We start from the raw sequence: 23,012 nt of genomic DNA, 5'->3' as shown, positions 1-23,012 counted from the left end.
ATTCATCCGGCGCTACGGGGGAGGGGCACATGAGCGGGATGGGGCAGGGGGTTAGATTCGATTTGCCTAATAGCAGAGCAGAGGAGGGGAGGGCTCACTCAATTACGCGGAGTGCGCGGAGGTGTCCCGTAACACTCAGTACATAATTACATTATCTGATAAACGTTTACAGAGAAATTTCCGCGCCCTTCCTGTCAATGACGTTCGGGGATTTTTTTCTACATATTGGTTGACTGTATGAAGACAAACATTGTAGATACTGCATGTGCTTCTTATTGACTTCTTCTTACTGAATTTTAATGTTCTAAGTTCAAAATCATTGCTGCCAAGGATGACACTGTAGATATCTTGATAAGCCTATTAAATCCAAACAGGTTAGGCTATTCTCATACACCAGGACCATTCAAAATACTAACCTAATCATTGTGATCGTTACAAATTGGAGTAACATTTTATCTTTTTCTACATTCTGCATAAAAACTAAATAAAATAATATATTTACATACTTTGTCCCTCTTGAATCCATGAAACAACAAAGTCGAATTACAGATAAAAACTAAATAAACCCTTAATAAAGGAAAACGAATGTGTGTTAATTTGACAATGCCTTGCATCAAAATTCAAATGCAAATGAAAACTTGTCCTGACTGAGTCTGAAAAAATTGCTTGGTGAATAAATATCCAACGACCTTTTAAATGTTGATGGTTAAGGTGCCGATTTTCTTTTTAAATTAAAAAAAGTATATATACATATATGTATCCCATACTAATTGCAACCTTGTGCATTTCATGAAAACAGGTTTACCTTTTTGGGGTTAAACAGTCATTAGAGTTTTCTTATTGATCCTATTATCGTTAATTTAAAATTTAAATCGTCGAACATTGTATTATGCGTTTTTTATTAATTGGATTCGTCGATAAGCTTAAAGTCTGAAATTTATCCTCATATGAATAGCTTGTTACAGTGTTAAATTGGAACGATGCAGCCGAGTAGTCGGTTTGGATCGCATCCTTCTTTGACTATAGAAAAAGGGACTAGACAACGGCGGCGCTTGCTCTTTGTCCAGACAAAGAGTTACCGCCGCTGTTGTACTAAATAAATTCAGCCACTTTTCAGGCGAGGGTGGTAAAAAGACAAACACACATGTGCGTATTATGCTGACGCTTCAGTAATTATAACCGCATACTGACTCAAAAATGTACTTACTTACACAAAACGCGCACACACGCAAACAAGTGTAGAGCTTATTACAGTCAAAATCTGTTATAACGACATCGAAGGGACTACTCATATTGAGTCGTAAAAACCGATAGTTGTAACAACCGGTGACAGGTATTAATAGGAAAGATATGTAATAACATTCAGCCAGGACCTTTGATTTTGGTCAATTTAACCGGTATGTTGTTCTAAACGATGTCGCTATAAACGGTTTTGACTGTATTCGTTCTTTGACAGAGGCACGCTTTTAAAAGGTCCTGTCATTTCAAGTCAAAGATCGCATCATATTTTATTGTAATTGTTCGATGCCTTTCAAAATTTTATGCACCATTAAAGGAAAAGAAAATTCTACGGGTTTTCGAAATTAGATGGCATATGTAGTTTTATTTTATAACACCTGATTGGATCTGATGAACAAAAACAAACCGAATATTTGTACGATACAAAACGAGTTTTTTTTAAACTATAATCACTTTTATATTATTTTCAAAGCACTCCTTTGTTATGTCAATATGTTTAAGTCAATCTTATACTGACGAAATAGCGAGTTCAAATTTGACAAATTACCATTTTTTTATAAAGTTTATCTGCAAGTGTTTAGATAACTTAAATCTTTGAACTGTTCCTTACTATAAGCAATTAACTTAATTAAAATTACAATTATATTGAAATATTTATTTTCGATTATGTGAAAGTATGCCCAAAAGTTAATTGTTTTCATTTCATGTAAAGAAAGAATATGCACAACTTGTAACTTGTAATTAAAAACTGGTAAACATTTGCTTCTGTCAGTTCTATGGCACATAAATAACTCAACTTTGTCACTAGATGTCGCCATTAAAAAATAAATTCGAATGGCCGTGTTTGTACTATAGTTACAACAGATTGTTCATATGTATAACTTCAATGCAAGTACAACGAACGGATTCGAGAAGACTATTTAATCCAGTATATATGTGTAAAGGTAACAGAAATTTGAATATTAACGAGCAGACGGGATATTACTCGGTCTCCAATAACACTAAACTGCTGATTTCATTGCGTCTGCAGTGTATTCACTTTATATACGGGCCAAGTTTACAATGTTGCTTTAAATATCAATGTTTAATTTATCAGTACGGATTCAGAAGTGAAAATTATTATCGATATTTCATCGCGATAATCGAGTGGAAATCGAGTGCGGCGATTCACTAAGAGCTGGTTAGGTGTTTTTGACCAATAACAACAAAACGTTCTTATACCGTCCAATTTTATTTGATACGTAAATTGTACTTTTACCACCTCACGACATTCGAATTACTATGTAGGAATATTGTGGTATGGAAACAGGAGGGGTCTTGATATATTTGTAATGTATACAGTTGTCTCCATTGAAATCATTTATATGGTAATGAGAGAGGAGGCGGCATGTTTCCAGTAAAACCGGTACATAGCTGTTGACTTCGATACTTTGTAAAATTATCGTTGAAAAAAATAATCATAAGTAAGATATTAAAAATCTTAGAGGTAATTGAAAATTCACTCAGACTCGTCTTTATAGTTTTTTTTTTGCGTCAATTTTTTTTTTTAAATTGGTACCTAATGAAAGAAACTTAACAATGATTTCACCAAAATAATGATTTCTTTTTGAACCGACATTAGATAATTAATTAGTCGATTTTCGAAGGCTTGCGACTAAAATTAATCTTGGCTTGTTTATCTTTGGATGCCCATTTGGAATATACATTGGAAATTACATCTATCTTATGTAAATATTTTATATTTTATTTATTATACATTTTTATTATTTTCTTAAATAATAGTAATATTTATTACTATTACCTCAGTAATTGCAATATATGACGAAGGTGGTAATTATAGAAATAATAAAGTTGAAATACAATTATTGCTTGTTTTATTAAAACGACCTTAATACCTTGAACTTTGTATCGCTTGCTTGTGTATAGCAAGAAAATGTGTGTAAATAAATGCTGAGGAAATCCAAACTTATAAAGACTCATGATAACGTTTCTAATAAGAATTATTTTGGTTTAAAATAACGCTGTCATTGTGTTGGGTTTATAAGACTTTTCAATTTAATTACAGTCGAAATTTATTCTATACCTAAATATATTTCTTCCTACTGTTATTTACACGGAAACAACGTTACAATATTACGCCAAGCAATGAAATATGTACCCGAAAAACACTTATAACCTGAATATAAATAACTACGCGGTGTTATCGTGACGACGCTCTGCTACTATCGAATTGCGCCGTACACGACGGGTTCAGGTCCCGCGACACAACCATCCTACGTGTTGCATCCTGGGACATGCTCTAATATTGTAAATAGATGAAGTGGCACTTACCAACTCGATGCCCCGTTCACCGCCTGCAGGTCAATCTGTCGGGATCAGATGAGTAAAAAAAGTCACAACCAAACAGTCTTTAGGCGCCAACGATGCTACCCTCCAGATGCACCCGATAGACCGACTCCCATAAGCACGCTATAGACGCGTCGTTGTCGAACTGAACGCGAAAACGTAAACTTAAACGACCCTGTACCTACGCTAGGAATATGGTATACACTAAACCGCGAAATTCAAAAGTATAATCAGTCATTGAAGATGACGAATCACAGTGCATCTGTACTGAACATCTACAATAATATTTTTTTTTATACGGATGGATGTGTTTTTTGGATAAAAAGTTCTATTATCAAATAAAACCAAATAAACTTCCTTATTATTCAAAAACCTTTGAAAAATTATTTCCAAAATGAATTTTGGTAGTAATTCTTAGAAATTATTTGTGGTTTAGTTAGTCACGTTATAGTGGCGCCCCCTAGGATCTTATTTTCTTCTCCCTTAAACATGCTAACAACCTACAAAGGTTCAAGCTTTTTACATCACGTTATATAATCAAGAAAATTTTCGACATTTTTTAAAATATACATCTCATTGTAAAAGTATTGAAATTTTAAAAATATTACTTGAAAAGTTTGTATTGTACGTTATATATATGTAATAAAGTTGACGATAGATGGCGGTGAAAAATATTTGAAACAAGTTAAATATTCGGCCTATACCAGAAGCAAATTATTGTTAGAATTTTATAAATGACATTATTAAAAATAAGACCCTGTAAAATCAGCTAGTCTAAATATTGATTCTTAAGGTTTAGTTTTGTAGCTATAAATAATAATTAATCTATGATTAACTTTACATGAATTATTTTACGAAGGATCTACGGATAGTATAACTAAGCATGTTCTATTTTCAACAACTACCTAGTCTTCCTTTTTAAATTACAAGAAAAACCAAGGGTTTACTGTGGACTTGAATGATGCAAAAAGGGAGAGCGACCTCTACTATACTTACCGAGACAAAATAACTTCATCAGTAGTAGAGCTGAAGCAGCTGCAGATTAGCGCTTATCTTGTAGCTTCAAACGAATTTCTTCGAACCGTTTGATCTCAGATTGAAGTATAGAACAGTTTTATTTACAATATTTTAAGAATCAATTTCAAAGACATATTTGCATATCCTTACACAAATTCAAAAAAACTAATTTCCACACCTCCAGGGGCACAGACCTAGACACAATGTTGTATTGAGTTTTTTTTTTCTTTTTTTCATATCAGTTCTATATTTTTGTTTTAAATTTCTTGTTTGTTTTCTATCAATGTTGTAAACCTGTTATTGGATAAATTACGAGTATCAGTTTTGTTGTCTTGTGTGTACATGTATAAATAAATAAGACATGTTGAGAATTTAAACTTGGCTTCCAATATAGTGAAAAGACATTTTACGTGCATAGTGTCGTCTATAGACAATAGAATTACATGTTTTTGTAAACAATGAGTCTCTATGACAGCATCCGTATTGTAAGAAAAACGGTTACATTAGCACGTAGGTGCTATTAACGACGATTCGTTAAGGAGCACGCTACGAAAGAAAATTACGCAAACTGACTGTAAGACTACACTTGATGCATTTATGATAAATACATTCTAAAAAGAATTAAGCGAATGCTTTTATTAGTATGTAAAGAGTAAATAATAAAAAAAAAATAGAGACAACGATTTTCTTATTCAACTATTTCCAGTATTGGTAACCAGATAAAATTTGGTTTTGAACTCATCGTTTATTATGATTTTAAGAAAAAAAGTGGTTTTATTTATAGAAGCTCGCATGTAGACCCCCTTCAGCAAGGAAACTTAGAGGTTAACGAGGAAATTATTTCTGAAAAAAAATCCATGCATCAATATTAAAAACGACTCAGTTTTCTCTCTGGTTTATATCAAGATGATCTTTACAATGTCAATATATTGTTATACAAGTTTTTGACTTATGACTTAACATTAAACAAAATGTGCATTACTCTTTATTAAACTTACACCATGTTTGTATTAGCTTTGTGTAAGTTACAAGCTCTACCTTCATATGACTGATACATAAGTAAAGAAGCAATAAGTTTAATTATGATTTATAGATCCTTATTCATACACGACTGCGTAATGAGGCCCTCGAGCTGTTGGTTGTTCCACTTCAGGGACTTAAGAATGAATAAATCACATGCGTAGGTAAGCGGTTATTTCTGTCTGTATCTTATTGTATTTGTGTCCACATGGTGGAATATGCAACTATAGGACATTTAATATTCCACCTTATATCCATTCTTTAGAGCACAATTTCGTAAATACTCAATCTTATTATACTTCAGTAAGGAAATGTCTGAAGCTTTCTCTCTCACGTATTATAGTAATTGTGATTTAGGTCTTCAATCATGATTTGATGGGTTTTATGAATGAATTCAGGCTTGGGGAATGTTTTAAAATATAATAGACAAGACTTACCGTCGACTTTACGAAAATGGTTGATATAAGTTTTTAGTATAACGTATTATACTAAGGTGATTCTTTTATTTTATTATAAGACATTTTATTTACATTTTTCCATTACATAAAATGTATATTACATATAATATATATTTCAGATTCAGGAATAAAGTAAAAGAAACCAAGACACGACGAAATATTTAATCTTTTTCCCTTTCATACATTCTTTTCTGAATTCGTCATAAAACTGTCGAGAGCACATTCATTTATAATTATACATTATACTTAACAAAAAAACTCACATTTTTTCTGGCGTGTAATTAACTACATTAATTTATCTGTACAATAATAATTACGAGACCTTTAATTATTAGATATAGATATTAGGTAAGTATGGTTATATAAGTTAACTACTGAGACATGAAGATAGAATCAGAAGGAAGCAGGTTATAGTCTGAAAAGCTACACCTTAACTATTAATGAATACGACCAATAAGTACTTTGCCAATTAGTATCATTACTTTCGAATGTTGAGTTGCTTTCTCTTTACTCTAAAAATACATTTTATTTTAATTTCAAAGGCGGAAATCTTTTAAAAACTATACCGATGATGTAAAATACTGACTTAAAAATAATAGTTTACCATTTGAAATTGAAGCAATCAATACAATATTCAAACGTTAAGAAAATACTTTGTTTAAAGGAAGAATAGTTAAAACGTTACTAAAGAGAAAGCAACATTTGAAGATATAATTTTAACTGATAAAAAGTGGCTATTCATATAAAGCTTTTCAGACATTTTGAGTTGCTTTCGCGGTTACCATTTTCACTTGTTTTTAAATAATTTAGATAACTTTTGTAAAACCATAATTACTAAAGGCTTTAATACATCGTCTAAGTTATTTACAAATACAAATTTCCGAATATCCATTATCTATTAATATTAGAACAAAGCCACGTCTTAGGACTAGGTATGAATGAAGATTTCTTTCCTATAAGACTGTATTAAAATGATTGTGTGTTGTAAAAATTAAATGTGGTTTATCTGACTATTTAAAACATGTTTTGCACTTATATAGAAATTCGGTCACCTAGACGAGGTCGCCATTTTGTACAAAATTTCTAATTTATTTTTAACATTACGGAAAAATACAGTTTGAATGAATTAGATGAGTGTAAACTACTTAGTTTACAATAATACATTCATTACATAAATATATGAAGTAGGAAAGATTTGGGAGTGATAATCTAAGCGAGACACATATTCCGTCTCTAAATATTTTTGTCTACTTAAAAGAAACGACATACAATCTGTACATAGTAAGTCTAAGATTTTAAAATTCGATGTATTAAGAAAGAGATACAAATAGAAGAAGTTATGTTATTTCCATATACTGTAACTATACTTGTGTATAAATAAATAATAAAATATTCAACTAAAACAAAAAAAAATATATAAAGCAATAGACAGGCTTAAGCGAACAGTACAATGAGTCAATAGAGGACAATATTAATGCACTTGCCCATATTACCTAATTATATATTGATTATAACATCAACTTCAATATTTTCAAAAAAGTCATAACAGTAACTTAATGTAAATCTACTGGAACCGAGTTAAAGCTTTGACAGAAATCCATAATTTAAAATAACAAAATTTACGATTTACGAGATAAGAAATTAAACAGTAATAAATATTTGATCATAATGCGGGCTGCAATCACTGTCATTAATGTTTAAAAAGCGGCATAAAATATAAACAATAAGTTGCCAGCAACTATGATGTAGTCTGTTGACATCTTACAAGCTGCAAACATATCTATAACTGCCACCAAAGCGACCCGAGTAATTCAACAATTTGGTAACAAAAATAAAAGTTAACTGATTAAAGACTAAACCACCGACCAAACAGCATACGAATAAAACGATAAAGCAGTCTCAGGTAATATATTACAAGAAATCCCTTCGCGACAAACTATCTAGGTCTAGGATCTACAATCCATCGGTGACATGTTTAATTTTACATTTATATTTACTTAAATAATTTTCAAAATACATAATCAGCGTTCTATAACTAGATATTAATAATATCAGGAATCGTTATCTGCTCACGTACTAAGTCTCGTTACAGTTACAAGAACAATTCGTAATTAACACTATACACAAACCGACAGCACGATAAATATTACTTTGAGATTCTCTGGGACTCGTTGTCTTTACGTACGAAGCGGCATAGCAACGTTCACTCCGGACACGAATAAAACCTCGGAACCTTAAGTACATGCATGACACATCACTATATCTGTCCTCGCGTTTAGCTGGCTATACCGTGGTGCAGCGGGTAGGTCCCAGAGAAGGGCGCGGGTCACTGATGGTGCTTGGCAGGCGGCGCATGGTGCAACGCCACGTGGTGCGGCGCGTGATGATGACCGCCGTGGTGGTTGTGGTTATTCGCGTTCGAATTGTTATTATTATTCTGTGCCGCCTGGGCTGCTTGTCGCTGTGAATTCTTCTTGTTCTTCATCCGTCTGTTCTGGAACCATATCTTGACCTGTCTCTCCGTGAGGTTCAGATTCCTTGCGAGCTCCCATCGCTTTTGTTTCGAGACGTAAGCGTTGAAGAGAAACTCCTTTTCCAACTCGAGGGTCTGGAATTTGGAGTAGGGTTTGCGTTTTTTGCGCACCGTCACCTGCCCGGTCCAGTCCAGGGGGTTCGAAGAGCCGCAGCCTACACCGACGCCCACCGACATCGATAGGGAACCTGCATAAAGAAATACACAATATTTAACACAAATTTTTTCTATGTTTCATCAAAGTTTCAGTAAAAATCAATTATTCATGAAGAGATTCAACCTACTACCGAGTATTATTATTAATCTGCCCATTGGTGGCTGACGAATATCTAAACAATAACAGACTGCAAAGCGATACATTTTAATTACAATAACCTTGAAACCCGAATCGCCGCAGCGCAGCGGAACATGTAGTTAACTAGCAATTTCTATGCAAAGCTAAAGAGAAATAATCGCAGGTCGAGGCGATAGAAGTAACACGCGGCGCGGTTTATGTGAGCGGTCCTTTTGATGAGATCATCGGCGGACTTTGTATGCTAGGTCCGCAACCTTCTCGATATTCGATGCAGTCCGCACACTGCACCATTTCCTATTATTCAAAACGGTACAGCAAATGTTGCGAAATAGACACCGTATTGTCTAAACGAGACGACGAACCATTCAATGTTTTTACAAATAGAGTCAGTACTAGGCATGCATGTACGTTTATAGCTTAGAAAATGTAGGTAAGACATTAAATTCCAATGCTCTGCCTAGTACCTAATGTGTGCTTGTTCATTCATTAACATTGGAAAAAATTATTAGTCTGTAGTACTAAATTATATTTTTTAAATAATGAAATAAAATCTAGGGATGTTTCCCATCATATTTATACCTTAAATTGCAACACATGAAAATTTCTAATATTATTAAATTAAAAATAATGCTTGTATATATTGTGATAAATACTATGTAGACTAAAATAATAAAAAAATAAATCTTTAGATTTGAACTGAGCTGTATTTGGATCATTTGTAAAAAATATTGTTTTTTTTTTTGTTTTAGCTTTAAATGTTTAAACACATTTAGAAACAAAGGATAAATTGCACTCAAAACTTTCGCAATCCTACATTATAAGCTAAGCTTTGAGCAGAGTTTAAAGTAGACCCTACAGTTTACTTGCCCGTTCAAAATGACCCAGAGTAGCGAACATCTCGTCCATTACATATCTAAGCGTAACATAAAACTGCCCTACCACAACATCCGAATTGCGTTGCCTCAACTTCATATATTTTTTACTATGAACCATTTTAATGTGGTTTAATAAATCAGATTTTATTGATGCAATTAATTACTTAAACATAATAAACTTTATAAATTCTTAAATCTAAAGGTGATATATTTTTTTCTATATTCTAATTTGTTCAGGCACAAGATATGTGGGTGTAGATCAAAATGTTTCACGGACTTTAAATAATTCCTAATTTGTTCCAATAATATAAACGTATTTGTAATACCTGAAATTCCTAGTTTACCTACAGATTAGTATGAATGATTTAATTTTTTTTATCATTTATTTTACATTTTCAATAAGTGGTAAAGAAATAGTGTTTGCGAAAGGAATCGAGTCTGATGTTAGAATTGTTTGGCGTCTTTTTATAATAAAGAATTATATTGTAGCGCAAGCGGTTACTGTAGAGTTCGTGGAATGTTCTCTGAAACTTCGTGAAACAAATATAACTTGTAAGTTGAAACGAGCGTCAGTTTCGCTCCGGACTTCAAATGAAATTATTGTGTCCGGTCCAGCCTTGAACGTTACTTATTTCATCTCACTTAAAAGTCTTTAATTTAAATAAAAAAGTAAAAATTGTTCATTATAAATAAAACTAGAATATTTAAATCTTACACCTCACAGAATTGTGTGTTACAAATTAGGTATGTATAAAAATGTATGTTTTATTTTAACTTTTAAAAAATTACGAAATAATTTCGTTTAACAAATCTCTATCTTTTCATATAAAGTTAAGTATTAAAAAAAGTTATTAACACAAACTTGATCTTAGTCTTTTATTTGTTACGTTTAAAAGCAATTAGTGTCTTAAAAGTGTAAAGAGAAGCGAAGATGTCAATTATAAAAAGAGGTAGCGATCAGTGGCAGTAAAAGTGCGGTTGTCTTCCCTCATAAAAACGTAGCTATTCGTACACGGGTTTGTTCCACACTGAGAAAATTTTCTGCGAACCATAAATAGCAATATGGTTCTTAGTCTTCTGAAATAGAGTTGAAATTCGAATACAAATGTTGTTTGAAATTAGTTAAATGTTTATGAAATGCCTTGTTTGTTGCGTTTCGATAATGCAAGGAAGTTAAAAAAAATCACAAGACATATGAAAGATGATTTAAGATCTATTCGAAAAATTTCAAGGATTGTTCAATGGTTAAATAGAGTTTGTAAACTTAGGCAATCAGCTAATCGTAGACATTACCGTTAAAAGCAATAAATACAGAAATCAAAGTCAATGTCAACCCGATCCAAGCTATAAACACAACAATAACGCCTCCAGCGCTGCAGGTACAACTTTTTCAACAATTGTTTCCCTTTAATGGGCCATTATATACGCGTTTTACGCAAAATTATGTCAAGTTACACCTCTGGCATTGCAGAAGCGCGATAAAGCCATCTTTATGGTCAGGCGGCGATCGAAAGCGAACTAGCGACGCGGCGCGGCTTTATGAATGGAGTGTTTTTATTGCTCTCATATTGACATGACGCTTGTAGTTTCGTAATTACTACTTACTACCGCGATTTGGGGAGGGAACCAGTATTATTGCATGTCTGACGTCGCCGCGGTTTTACGATATCATAAAAGTGATATACATCTCCGAGTGAATCTTATGCACCGACCTAGCCGGCGAGCCTCCGGCCGCTTCCTCTAACATTTTTTATCGCCTCATCAGCCTATAATGTGTTTATTGTGGCAATATTTGGTTTATTGCCACTACTGAGAGATCAGTTTATTGTTTTAACGCTCAGGTATCGTGTTTATTTATTAGTTATACATTTTTATTGGCGCTTTATTTTACGTAAACTTTAATTTATTGTTGGTTGTATAGCGCCGTTTTACATTGCCTATAAAATGGTGCTTACGGTTCGTTTTTAAACATTGGTAGCACGTGTTTCGTTCATTCATCAGATTTATGGTGGTCTGTGGGAAAATGTTATGATTGAAGCGGTGGTTCACTGCTCAAGGCATTTTTGGGAGATCGCGTGAAGGTTACAATGTGGCATGTTTACGTTACTCAGACGGACGTTCGAATGTAATGATAACATTACTTCCGCGATGTTTTGCGGATATTTATAAAAAATTCTTGGTTTAAAATTCATCGTAATTTTTTTTTTAAAGTTTTGTGTGGAAATAAATTCTTTATTTTACGTAGATATGTACGTTTTCGTATCACATTACTTTTACTGCCTTATCACAGTTTTAATTTAAAACACGAAACAAAATGTATTCGTTCATATTTTTGCAAGGGATTCAAAAGTTAGAACTGTTCGAAGATAAAAACGATTTAAGTTTTCCAAGAGAAAGAAACATTTCTAAGAACGTGAGTGTGCAGTGCATTACTGATAATGACACCCTCACTGGCGCAACGAGTGCGGGTGGAAGCGGGCGCGCTCGTGTGCGCCACGCACACATGCAGCGCCACGCCGCTGTGTGCTGCGCCGCACCGCCATCTAGGGACCAAAGGCTGACAACTCAGTGGGTCAAGGTTGATAAACCCATAGAAAAATTACTTCAAAACTTTACAAATAAAACAGAAAAATGCATGAAATATACAAATATCATAACAAAATTTGATCTTTAACTATAAAAACCATGGCCTCAACCCCGACCACTAGGCTAGAGTTCGTAAATTAAAGTTATTTGTTTACAAATTCTAGAGACTTGTGAAGTGTTGTAGTACACTGCACACGTCAGAGAAGCGATAAGTAAAAAGATTATAAACAGTACGGTCACGATCGGACGTTAATAACGTGAGGGTCGGGTTTGAGGAGCGATGAGAACTGAACAGTTTAATAGAACAGGTACTAACCGGGTAGTCCACTGGGCGGTGGGTAAGGTGCGCTGGACACCGTCTCGGGCGCGTAGTTCCGGAGACCGTACGCGTCGTGGGAGAAACCAGAAGCTTCGGAGACCGCCGTGCGCCGCTCTTCACCCCCCACATACGGCAGTGGCTGGTCCCCGCGAGGTGCTCCATACGGGTAGTTCCAGCAGGGCTGAGAGAAGCCCTGATGACAGCCGCCGTCCGCGTAAGGCTTGTAGTCACCCCCGCTCGCAGGCCAGAAGGGCAGCGACTTGCGTTCCCTTTCGACCGGCAGGTTATAGTAGGTGGGCGCAGCGGGGTACTGGTGCTCGAAGGCAGTCGGCGCGTCGGGCGGGTATCCCCAGGGCTGCTGCGCGTGCCGGATGACACCCGGCTCGGGGTCGTAGCGCTTGGCCGGAATGTGCAGCGGCTGCGGTGGGTTGGAGCCAACGGAGGCCGGCGACGCGCTGGAGGCTGATGGCGGCGCGGCGGCCGGCGCTGTCGGGGGCGAGCCACCTGGGGGCGACGCGTGCGCCTCCTCGTACAGCGCGCCGCCGACGCCGTTCATCATGGTCCACCAGGCCGGCCCGGCGGAGTGGCCGGAGGCGGGCGCTGGCGAGGCGGCGTCGCAGGGCGCGCCGAGGCCCCCGACATGGTTGTCAGGGTACAGGGTGGCGGCCGGGCAAGCCACGGGGGAGCGGGAACGTCGCCGGCCGTTCACGCGCGTCGCGGGCACATCGCACCGCGAGCACACGCGTCCCGCAACCACCAGCCGCACATGAAAGTTAAGCGAGCTTCGATTTAGCCGGCGGTCGGATGCTCGATCTCGTCAACTACTAATACACTAGCAGCAGAAAAATTGCGATGATAAATAAGTTGAGTGACTAAGTTCGCCACCGGCCGAAAGTAGTTTGCGCGAACGTAGTGTCGGCACGAGTACGTAGCGTCGTGAGGTTCGCGAGATGCAATATGCGAGACGCGCGGTCGGCGGCGCGGCTGGGCGCGGAGTGGCGGCGCGCGGATGCTCGGCGGCACACAGGCGCGCTGCGCGACGCCATCTAGCGGCGGGCGGCAGGGGGCGTCGCACACAACTACGCGCTCACTTTACAGGACTTTCAACAAAAACTAAATATAAGCTTTTCTATAAGAAAAGCTTTGTATTCGGTTCATATTTTAAAATATCGACACGTATATTGATTTATTATTTTTTCAATAATAAGCTATATCTATACATGTTCGTTTCAATTTTTTTGGTAAAGTAGAAAAAATTAAGTATAGACACCTGCCGCAAAGTTATGGAACTTACTTTAGAAATTAATAATTAAAATGTTTAGTGGTAGTGTTTTTTTTTTTAATTTTTTTCTACCAAATATGTTCTATAATGAAAATGTTGCAGTAGAGACGCTTATGTTCTCGAGCCCGAAAGGTTGTATCGTTGTGTCGGAGGCGCGGGTGCGTAGTAAAGCGATTAATGGAGGCAAAATAGCCATAAACTGCCGTTTAACCAAACTGCAAGCGTCACTCGACCATCGCCGAGTTGCCACCAATAAAAAACGCGAGACTTTATGACGGCAACTCACTCACGTTTTATTGTGAGTATAAACTTAATTTTATCGTCTGTTAATTTCACCACAAATAATCCTAGGTAATACGCAGATTATGTCATTTTATGTCAATGGCAAGGTTGCGGAGTGTTGACTTTATTTTCACTTACGAAAGTTGAATGTATTTTCCACCTGCATTTAACTCTACGAAGTTAGATTAACCTCTTTCACGTCCATAACAATTCCGCGAAGTCCCCACGTCGATGTCCCTAAGAAGTACGCGACGCCCCTTCTTTCATTCGCTCGACGAGTCAAAATGAACAATACAATATACCGATAAATCTACTTACAATATTTCACACCTATACAACGCGATGTTCTGTTTACTCAAGACACGGCCATAAAACACATCAGGATAACAAAAGAAAAGCACATAACTCGCTAAGTAATGCTAACATTCGTGTTAACAAGTCGTCTGAAAGCTTTACAACGGGCATTATGTTAATTGAAACCGAATTGTGGAAATAAAATATGTGATCGTCAAATACAAAAAGCTAATTTCCCACCCTTTCTATACAAATCGAGTAATTATTGAACGACAATGGCTGTTTGAATTTGTAAGCGATAAATTTGCGAGCTATGGACGTGTTAACGAAATTATTAAGCAGGATTAGTCGCTTTGGATGGCTGTTTCTGTAATACTGAACTATGAGTCATTGAATAAACTATTTGTCACTGAATCTGAACTGAATCTTTTATTTGTTCTGCAATTTATATGTCAATCTTTGTACGTGATAGGCCACGATAGTCTATAGAATCATGATGACTATGTAAATGGCAAGGAGATAATGAATGAATATATTATGTATATGAAACAAGATCTAGCGATCAATATCATTGTGGATAAATGACTTGAAAAGATAAACTCAATCGTATTAAAAAGTCTCGGCAGCTTTATTTATTTTTTATCCATGTAAATATAGGACGTCTTGTTTTAAGACTACAGCTAATAAGGAAGCCTCGATGCTTTGTGGGGAGAGTAACATTACACCAATACTCCGGGCGGCGCGGCGGCGCGGCGGCGCGGCGGCGCGGCGGCGGGCGTTGAATGACACAAACAAACATACAGACAAGTGTGCGCCTGAGCCGGGGCCCGTCTATAAATATTTACGTTAGGAAACTCTCCAGGCCAATGGTCGGCCATACATCGCGCACGTAAATAAAAGTACGCTTTCTTATCTCCGACATGTGTGCGAGTTGCGCAAACGCTCCAATAATGTACCTATACATATTTTATATACACATTTCCACAGTCACGAGTTATATTCGCGTTTATAACACTATTTATATCAGGTATAGGTATTAATATTTCAGGTAAATCTAAATATTTATTTTACCAGACTGAAAAGAAGTTTCGCGGATAGCAAAAGCTTTTGTACCTATCGTTAATTTCATATTTATAAATACTTCAACTGGACCACTACCTATACTAGTACTACTCTAGCTTTAGAGGAATTATTAGTCACATAACCTATAATTTTGTTTTCCCGCGCTTATTATTTTAAAGTTTTACTACTAAGTTCAGATAATTGTCGGTGCCTCAACTCAGACATTTATTTTTTTACCGAGATTTCAGCTAAAACAAAAATTCTGAATATTAAAACATTTAATACAGCAAAATATTACGATTATTTAATTAAAAAAAGAAAAAACAAAATTCAATCATATTCACCTTGTCTTAAACTCGCTAGCGACGTCTGTGTGAACGGGCACGGCAGCCTGTAAACAAAATAAACATTTCATAACAAATTTCGTACCATCATTTGATAAGGCTCCAATGGGCACGAGGAACATGAACTTCTCTTAGGTTTAAATGTATGAAAAAAGGTATAAATTATAAGGCCTATTAAGTATAAAAAAGGTTTAAAATGTAGGTTCTAATTGATAAAAAAAATATAATATCAAGTTTTGTTTATATGGGTAGATAAATCATAATACATTCTTATAATCATATCTTAATTCACGAAAAAAACTATATCTGCCCACTGCCGTCCAATAGAGGGAAGTAAAGTTCGTCACAGTCAGGTGTGTTCGAAACTAAATGCAAGCTGTGAGGTTTTACGGAAAATTATAATTTATTCTTTTAATTGTAATTTACAACAGTTTTTTTGTTTAAAATTTATGAAGCAATAAATAATTTGCAATTAAGATGTGCATATCAGAACACGAACTTACTTTATGATTGCGATTTAATCTTATTTAATATGTACAAGAATAAGCCTTGTAAATGAACAAATACTAATTTATGACTTAAGTTTTCTTATTTTAAAAATAGTATCATAGGGTCGTTTTAATATCTCGTCTGTGAAATGACGTGACTAACAAGCCACTGGAACGACGGTAAATCATCGCAGGATGTTAATTCTCGTGTACTTAATATTGGTCTTATTTTAGCCCCAGCCGCTCCACCCACTCCCATCTCATTGACAAAAGTTCCGCTGTTTTATTTCCTAGCCTTAGTTCGTTCTAATAGGAACGTAAATAAATCCTTTCTAAGTCATTCGATATGGCGCATAGTCACGAAGTTTACATAAAATAGGTGATTTGCGCCGAATGCCACGGTTTTTTTTCTTTCTTTCTATTCGGGGTGTGGAACGCACCGGCCCACTTATATTCGAACGCGAAAAAACATGTTTACAGGCATTTTTTGGTTAACGATCATTGCCTTAGCGGGGATGTGTCGGCGCTCGTAAATACTGTTCTGTTATATAACAATCACGTAAGTTGCAGTTATTTAGTAATGATTTAAAGTTACACAGGACAGCTTTTTAAAACTTTTGCTACTTGATTCTGTTAGTACATCAAGTTGCAAGCATAATAATTATTATTATTTTTGTATCTTTTTTCATCGCTTTCTGCCTCTGTAAGGCAAAAGCCTTAACCTAAAACTGTAGTGCTTAATTTTTTTTTCGCAGATCGCTTATAAACAAATCAATATTTTTTTTGTTATTTCTGGTAAAGAATGCTGCTTTAGTGAAATTAAAATTAGTATTATATTTGAAAATGTGTTGTTGAAGAAATAGAATACAAAAGATCTAAGTAGTTGAGGGATTTATAAAGGAGAGTTACATGCGCATCGCACAGAGCAAAACGAGTTTACTTAAGTCAGCAAAACTTGAGTCGTATCAAACTTTGTCGACATTCATTTAAGTTTATATCCATTCCAACTTGGAACTCGGGAATCGTAATCCGGGCGTTTCGTTAACTTTTTTGTTCCTTTTTAGTTCTGTATGGGTGAATAGAAAAGCGTGGCGATGGCGCAGAGCACTCGAGTCGATGTTTTTACGACTCAATCTCAAAGCACAGGCCGCGTTTGGCTATCGAGCACCATTTTAATCAGATCTACCCCTACACATATCACACTGATGTTAGGCAAATGTCGAGAACCAATAACGGAACACACGCAGGTCATTTTATAATGGTGTTTAAAGCATTTCAACAGCGCTGGTGACAGGACGAGTTTGGACGCTTGTAATCTGTCAGGTCTTGTTATCTAAGCCACAAGTAAGTGTTTAAGGGAGAGGCTCTCCCACGGTTGATTGAACAAAACGGTCCATTTCGGAATGAACTATGTGTAGTATTATTTATTTGCATTCTACACCTATATAGTCATCGAGCAGTCAAGTAGGCGTAAATAGTATGCAATGGGTATCTCGTCTCTGAAATGACTAAGACTAAACTCTTGAAAGTTTTGGCATCCCAAAATCTCTAATTCCATGGAAAATAGTTCTTCAAGGAATGTATAAGAAGATAGGTAGGTATTTAATAATTATAACCCTACTGTAGGTAAATTTGCCAGTCTTTTCTTTTACATTTGCTTTTAGAGCCAATACTTCGATATATTAAATATTTATAAAACGATAAATTTCTTTTTACGTTTCACGGATTTCATAATGAAATATGCAGATATAAATATACAAATATTCTCGTCTATATGTCAACATTTATATAAAGACACGGCAGTTTACATTCAGCAAGATGGCGTGTGGATCGATCTGTTTACGCGACATAAAGACATATTTACAGTAATTGTGATAGGGAGTGGGAGTAAGTCCGAGAGTTTAATGGCGCGAGAACTGACTGGATCATATCCCAGGCTTTACGACGCGAGAGAAAACGGCCGATTCATTTGCAATTCTAACTGCGATTTAGCGACTGCTCGTCGACGATTGTCCGGCACTAGTCGTACCCTGACTGGTGAGGAACTGCTGTTAATGCCACATCATTTATTATCATACATCTCTCAAACTGTAAATGTCAGCACATAAAGAGAGCAAAGGATAGTTTGAAATTATATTTCACGATATTTCTTAAGTAAGGGTTTTATCGGAACTAGGTGTGGCTTAATGCTTAGGAACAAATCTTATTCGATATATGTTAGAATTATCGATAGTATTAGTGTCAAATGAAACGAATCTATGTATTTTAGGCAACGATAAAACTTAAATTATACTCAAGAATGCACCTTAAAAAAGTGTTCATAATACTGAAGATAGATAAAGTACAGTAATTTAAATAATATATCCATTTATTGAATACATTGATTTTAAAATCTTTAAAGAACTACGGGACTCTGATCTTAAACGGCCCACACAAGTCATGATAAAAAAGCATACCATTTTGAGCCGTAGTAAAACGTAATAGAGACCAACATTACTCATCATCTCATCAGCATATAACGTACATTATATTTTCCCATGCCCACATTTGAAATAGTTCGTTGATATTCACACATTTGGTGATCGATCGGTCGGTGGTCTAAATCACTTAGTATTCGATTCGCTTCCACAGGCCCGATGTTATCTTCAAGGACACATATTGTGATTCGTAGTTTGGCCCGGAATTGATCGCTCCGGCGATATAAGGCCCGATCGATGAATTAAAATGTCTACGGCGTCCCATGTTGCTTTTGCGTGAAAAGGTTTCATGCGACGAAGAAATTTCCACGGGTAAACGACTCACTATAAAGAGAAGGTCGGTATATAGCTGCGTAAATGGATTGAAAGGTTTGTTGGGATATCTTTAAGGAGACCCTAATCCGTTATCGTTAAATGAACTTCCGATTACGCTTAAGAAATAGGAAGTAGGTAACCTTAGTCATACTCATAATATAGTAAATGTGAACTTTATTAATGAATTTTCAAATTTAAAGGCTATTTTATAAAACATTTAAAAGCAGAAACCTTATACTGACCATTGTTCTTTACTTTATCAATCCAAGTGACTATAATTCTTCCTTCCTTTAGACTTCATTTATTATCCTGAACATGTTATTTGAGCACAATAGGAATTGTAAAAGCAGAGCTGCAGAAGTTCAATAAAACGCGAAACGTGTTGAAAATACCTTAACCTTTGAAATACTGCCATAATGCATGAGGCTAAGTGGTTTTTAGACGTGGGATAAAAAAAAAACTTATATTAAAACCCATGTTAGCTGTTAGATTTTAAAGTATAATAAAGTCAGATGTATTTTATCATATCGTTTATAAAAATGTCAACACCTAAGAATGTACAGCGAGTTTCCACTGCCTAAAGAACGTTACAAAAATTATTGTTATGTCATTTTTTAAAAGTTATTGAGAGGGATGACAAATTGTTTTTCTTAAATTATCAGCAGTGGAAACCAACGTTAGTATCATATATTTTAAGGTGAGTATAGACTAGACCATTTCCTTTTAACAGAGCAAATCTATATTATGTTCTAGTGTGTCATCCTTTCACGAACCAGACGTGCTTTGGAAACTGTGCTTATACCTTTATTGTAACATTCGTACGAAGTGTTTATATGCCTTTAAAAATTAATATGTCATCATGCAAATCATCGCTACAAAGTTTCGTGATCTTTTGCTTTACTAACATTGTATTTCCCATACGTTAAATTAAAGCATTGAATTAATTTGACAGGTCGGTGAATACAAATGGCTGTTAAGTTTTTGATTTTCTTTTGACTTGGCATTTAAATATGTTCAGCCTTTTGTTTTTATTTGGATTTCTACATATCGACAATCGATTCGTTCGTTTGTGACGTCATCAATAAACGCAATTCCGTTTGCCAAATCTGTATAATCTATCTACAAACGGAAACGTTTACATTTGCGCAGTTGGTATTTTCGTGTTTTGTCAGTATGCCAGATACATAGCTTGCTTTCAATGTTAGTTTGAAATAATTATTAAATGAAAATGTTTCCATTATGCATTTTCAAATAATTGAGTTGCAAATTAAACTTAGTTACACATATGATATATACCTAATAATAATTTTTGTTACATTAATTAACACTCGACATGCCTTCAAAAACTGTAGGTACTCAACCAGTTTTCATTGCCAAAAGACAGGTTTAATAACATGTCGTAGTCCCTTTCATTATCTTAACAGAGATAACAACATGTTAACATGTATGTCAACAGTGGAAACACAAGTTATGGTTAATGCTTAGAAAATGTTATCAAAATGTTTAAACGGACTTGTACCGAAGCTGTATACCTAAACGTATAGTTTAGGTTCCACAACATTTTTCATAACAACTGGCTGCACTTGAAACGCACGACCGAGTCCATTAAAAAAAAAGTTTATTTTTAGTTTTACGTTCTCTCGTGTGCTCGTGTTAAGCTCTAAAAGAAACCAACACCAAAGTTACGGTATGCATGCAAGTAAAAAGCATTTTATTCTTAAGTTATATTGTAAAAAAAATTATCACAAAGAGAGGAAAAAGGTAAATTAGCCGAAAGTCATCATTACCTAAGTACTAATATTTCCTACTTTGATATGTATTTTTTGAGATCACTACAGAAAAAAGTAAATAATTTAAATGTACATATTATGTATTAAACTCATACAAAGGTCTAGGTTTTTTAATGAATGACATAAGATTATGTATGCGTTACAAATGTATTAGTAGGCATAATCTCTTAACATGATTATGTATTAAAAAAACAATTTTTTTATTTATTTGCAAACTTAATAGCCTTTAAACTTTTAATGAAGGTGCATTAAATTATAAAACCTATTAAATGCTAATTAAAAAAGATGTCGGTACGTTATTACAGACAATCAATAGGCAAAAGCGTCAATTGAAGCCAGGTTGGAACCATGCGATGCAATTGAATATGCGCTCTAGTGATCTAAAAATAAAGTTCAAAATTCAAACCTTAGTATCATGTTCTGTGTGGCGCTCGCCGCCTCACCTGTTTAGTAAGGTCGACCGCGTGGAAGCCGCGCCCGAGCCTTACTCGCAATATGCCTGGAAATAATATTAACTATGTTATAATTTATACGAAAATATTGGCAAGCAATACTTAATATTAGTCTTAAGATTGCATTTATACTGTGGAAGTATCAGTATTAACTAATATCTCATTACCTAAGTTTCTAAGCCTAAGTCTAAGTCTGCAGCGAAAATGGCGTCTCTACAAAGATTCGTTATACCTAAAATGAACTCTATTAACAAAATACCGTAAAATTTGTTATTGATTATTAACTTATATAGAACTAGCGACCCGCCCCGGCTTCGCACGGGTGCAATGCAAAATATACCTACTACAGAATAAATGCACAATTTATTTAAGGTACTTAAATGGATAAGGATTAATGCTGTATTGTTTAAAATCACTTCGTAAAAGAATAAAAATGGTTATGCTGGGTTATCCCTAAGAGATAGACATATACCATCGCGGACTTTTTTGTTGAACTTTTTAAGGTGAACAATACTGTAGTACATTATTTTGGTCTATCTCGTAGGGTTCAGCCAGCGTTTGCAATATAAGCGCAAAAAAACGTGCTTATTTACGACATCACATTAGAAAACTTTAAATTTATCAGTGTTTCTCTACTATATTATGCATTTATTATACATACAAACCTTCCTTAAGAATCACTCTATCTATTAAAAAAAACCGCGTCAAAATCCGTTGCGTAGTTTTAAAGATCTAAGCATACATACAGACATACAGCGAAAGCGACTTTGTTTTATACTATGTATATATTGATTACCTAAAATACTATGTCAATGTCATTTTGTACAGTGAAAGATTAAATCATGTACCAAATAGTCAAATACATTAAAAAATAAAGTCATGAAACACCAGGAAATATAGCAAAGAAATAAAATATGTTAATTTATATGTTTATAATTTGACATTAATTTGTTCTATTAACAATCTGTTATATACATTAAAATTTATTGTATTCCTACGCATAATATAATAAATGCAGTTTATTGTTCATACAAGTTTCATGCAATAAATTAATTATTATTATTATTGCATTCAACCTACAAACATTGTTGTCGCTGAACGCATTTTAAAGAACATTTTTACAATCATTGCTACAGTAAATCAAGACAACAAACGGTGACTGAATGTTAATACATTTTAAAACAACCAAACACAGAAGCCTTTACTTATAAATTCAATGTAAAGTCACCCGACCTATAAATGGTTCGTTTCCCTATATACTGCAACAATGTAAAGATTTTATAATAAACTCTTTGTTTTGTTTCGACGTGCGTAAAATGAAATGTCATATAATCGTCTTTTTTATTATGAAAGTCAACACCGATAATTTACGTAACCATAATAATAAAATGTCTTTTGAAACGCCCACGTATCATGGGTTTTGATTTTCGTGTTATAAAAGTATAACGTATGTGACATGGCGGATAGAAATAAATAAGTCGTCGACATAAATTTGTCGTCGCTCTAATTGGATGCTCTGGAACACTGTTATGAAATTG

At 35.0% G+C, this 23,012-nt stretch overlaps 1 protein-coding gene across 3 annotated transcripts in view; it reads right to left on the bottom strand.

The window, feature by feature from the left end:
- Positions 1 to 7,724: 7,724 nt before the first annotated feature.
- The window catches only part of LOC106711860 (homeobox protein abdominal-B), a 76,038-nt gene continuing 60,750 nt past the window's right edge, over positions 7,725 to 23,012 (bottom strand). For all 3 annotated transcript variants that reach the window (XM_014504272.2, XM_014504273.2, XM_045679216.1), the window contains 4 exons: positions 21,429 to 21,521; positions 15,953 to 15,999; positions 12,686 to 13,288; positions 7,725 to 8,801 (listed from right to left, as the gene is read on the bottom strand). In XM_014504272.2, coding sequence (XP_014359758.1) covers positions 8,407 to 8,801; positions 12,686 to 13,288; positions 15,953 to 15,999; positions 21,429 to 21,439 — 1,056 coding nt within the window. In that variant the 5' untranslated portion in view covers positions 21,440 to 21,521 and the 3' untranslated portion in view covers positions 7,725 to 8,406. The remainder of the gene's footprint in view (positions 8,802 to 12,685; positions 13,289 to 15,952; positions 16,000 to 21,428; positions 21,522 to 23,012) is intronic.

This window comes from Papilio machaon, chromosome 9, assembly GCF_912999745.1.
Source record: "Papilio machaon chromosome 9, ilPapMach1.1, whole genome shotgun sequence".
Taxonomy (NCBI): Eukaryota; Metazoa; Arthropoda; class Insecta; order Lepidoptera; family Papilionidae; genus Papilio; species Papilio machaon.
The sequence above is the reverse complement of the archived record's forward strand: the minus strand, read 5'-3'. Positions and strand labels throughout refer to the sequence as shown.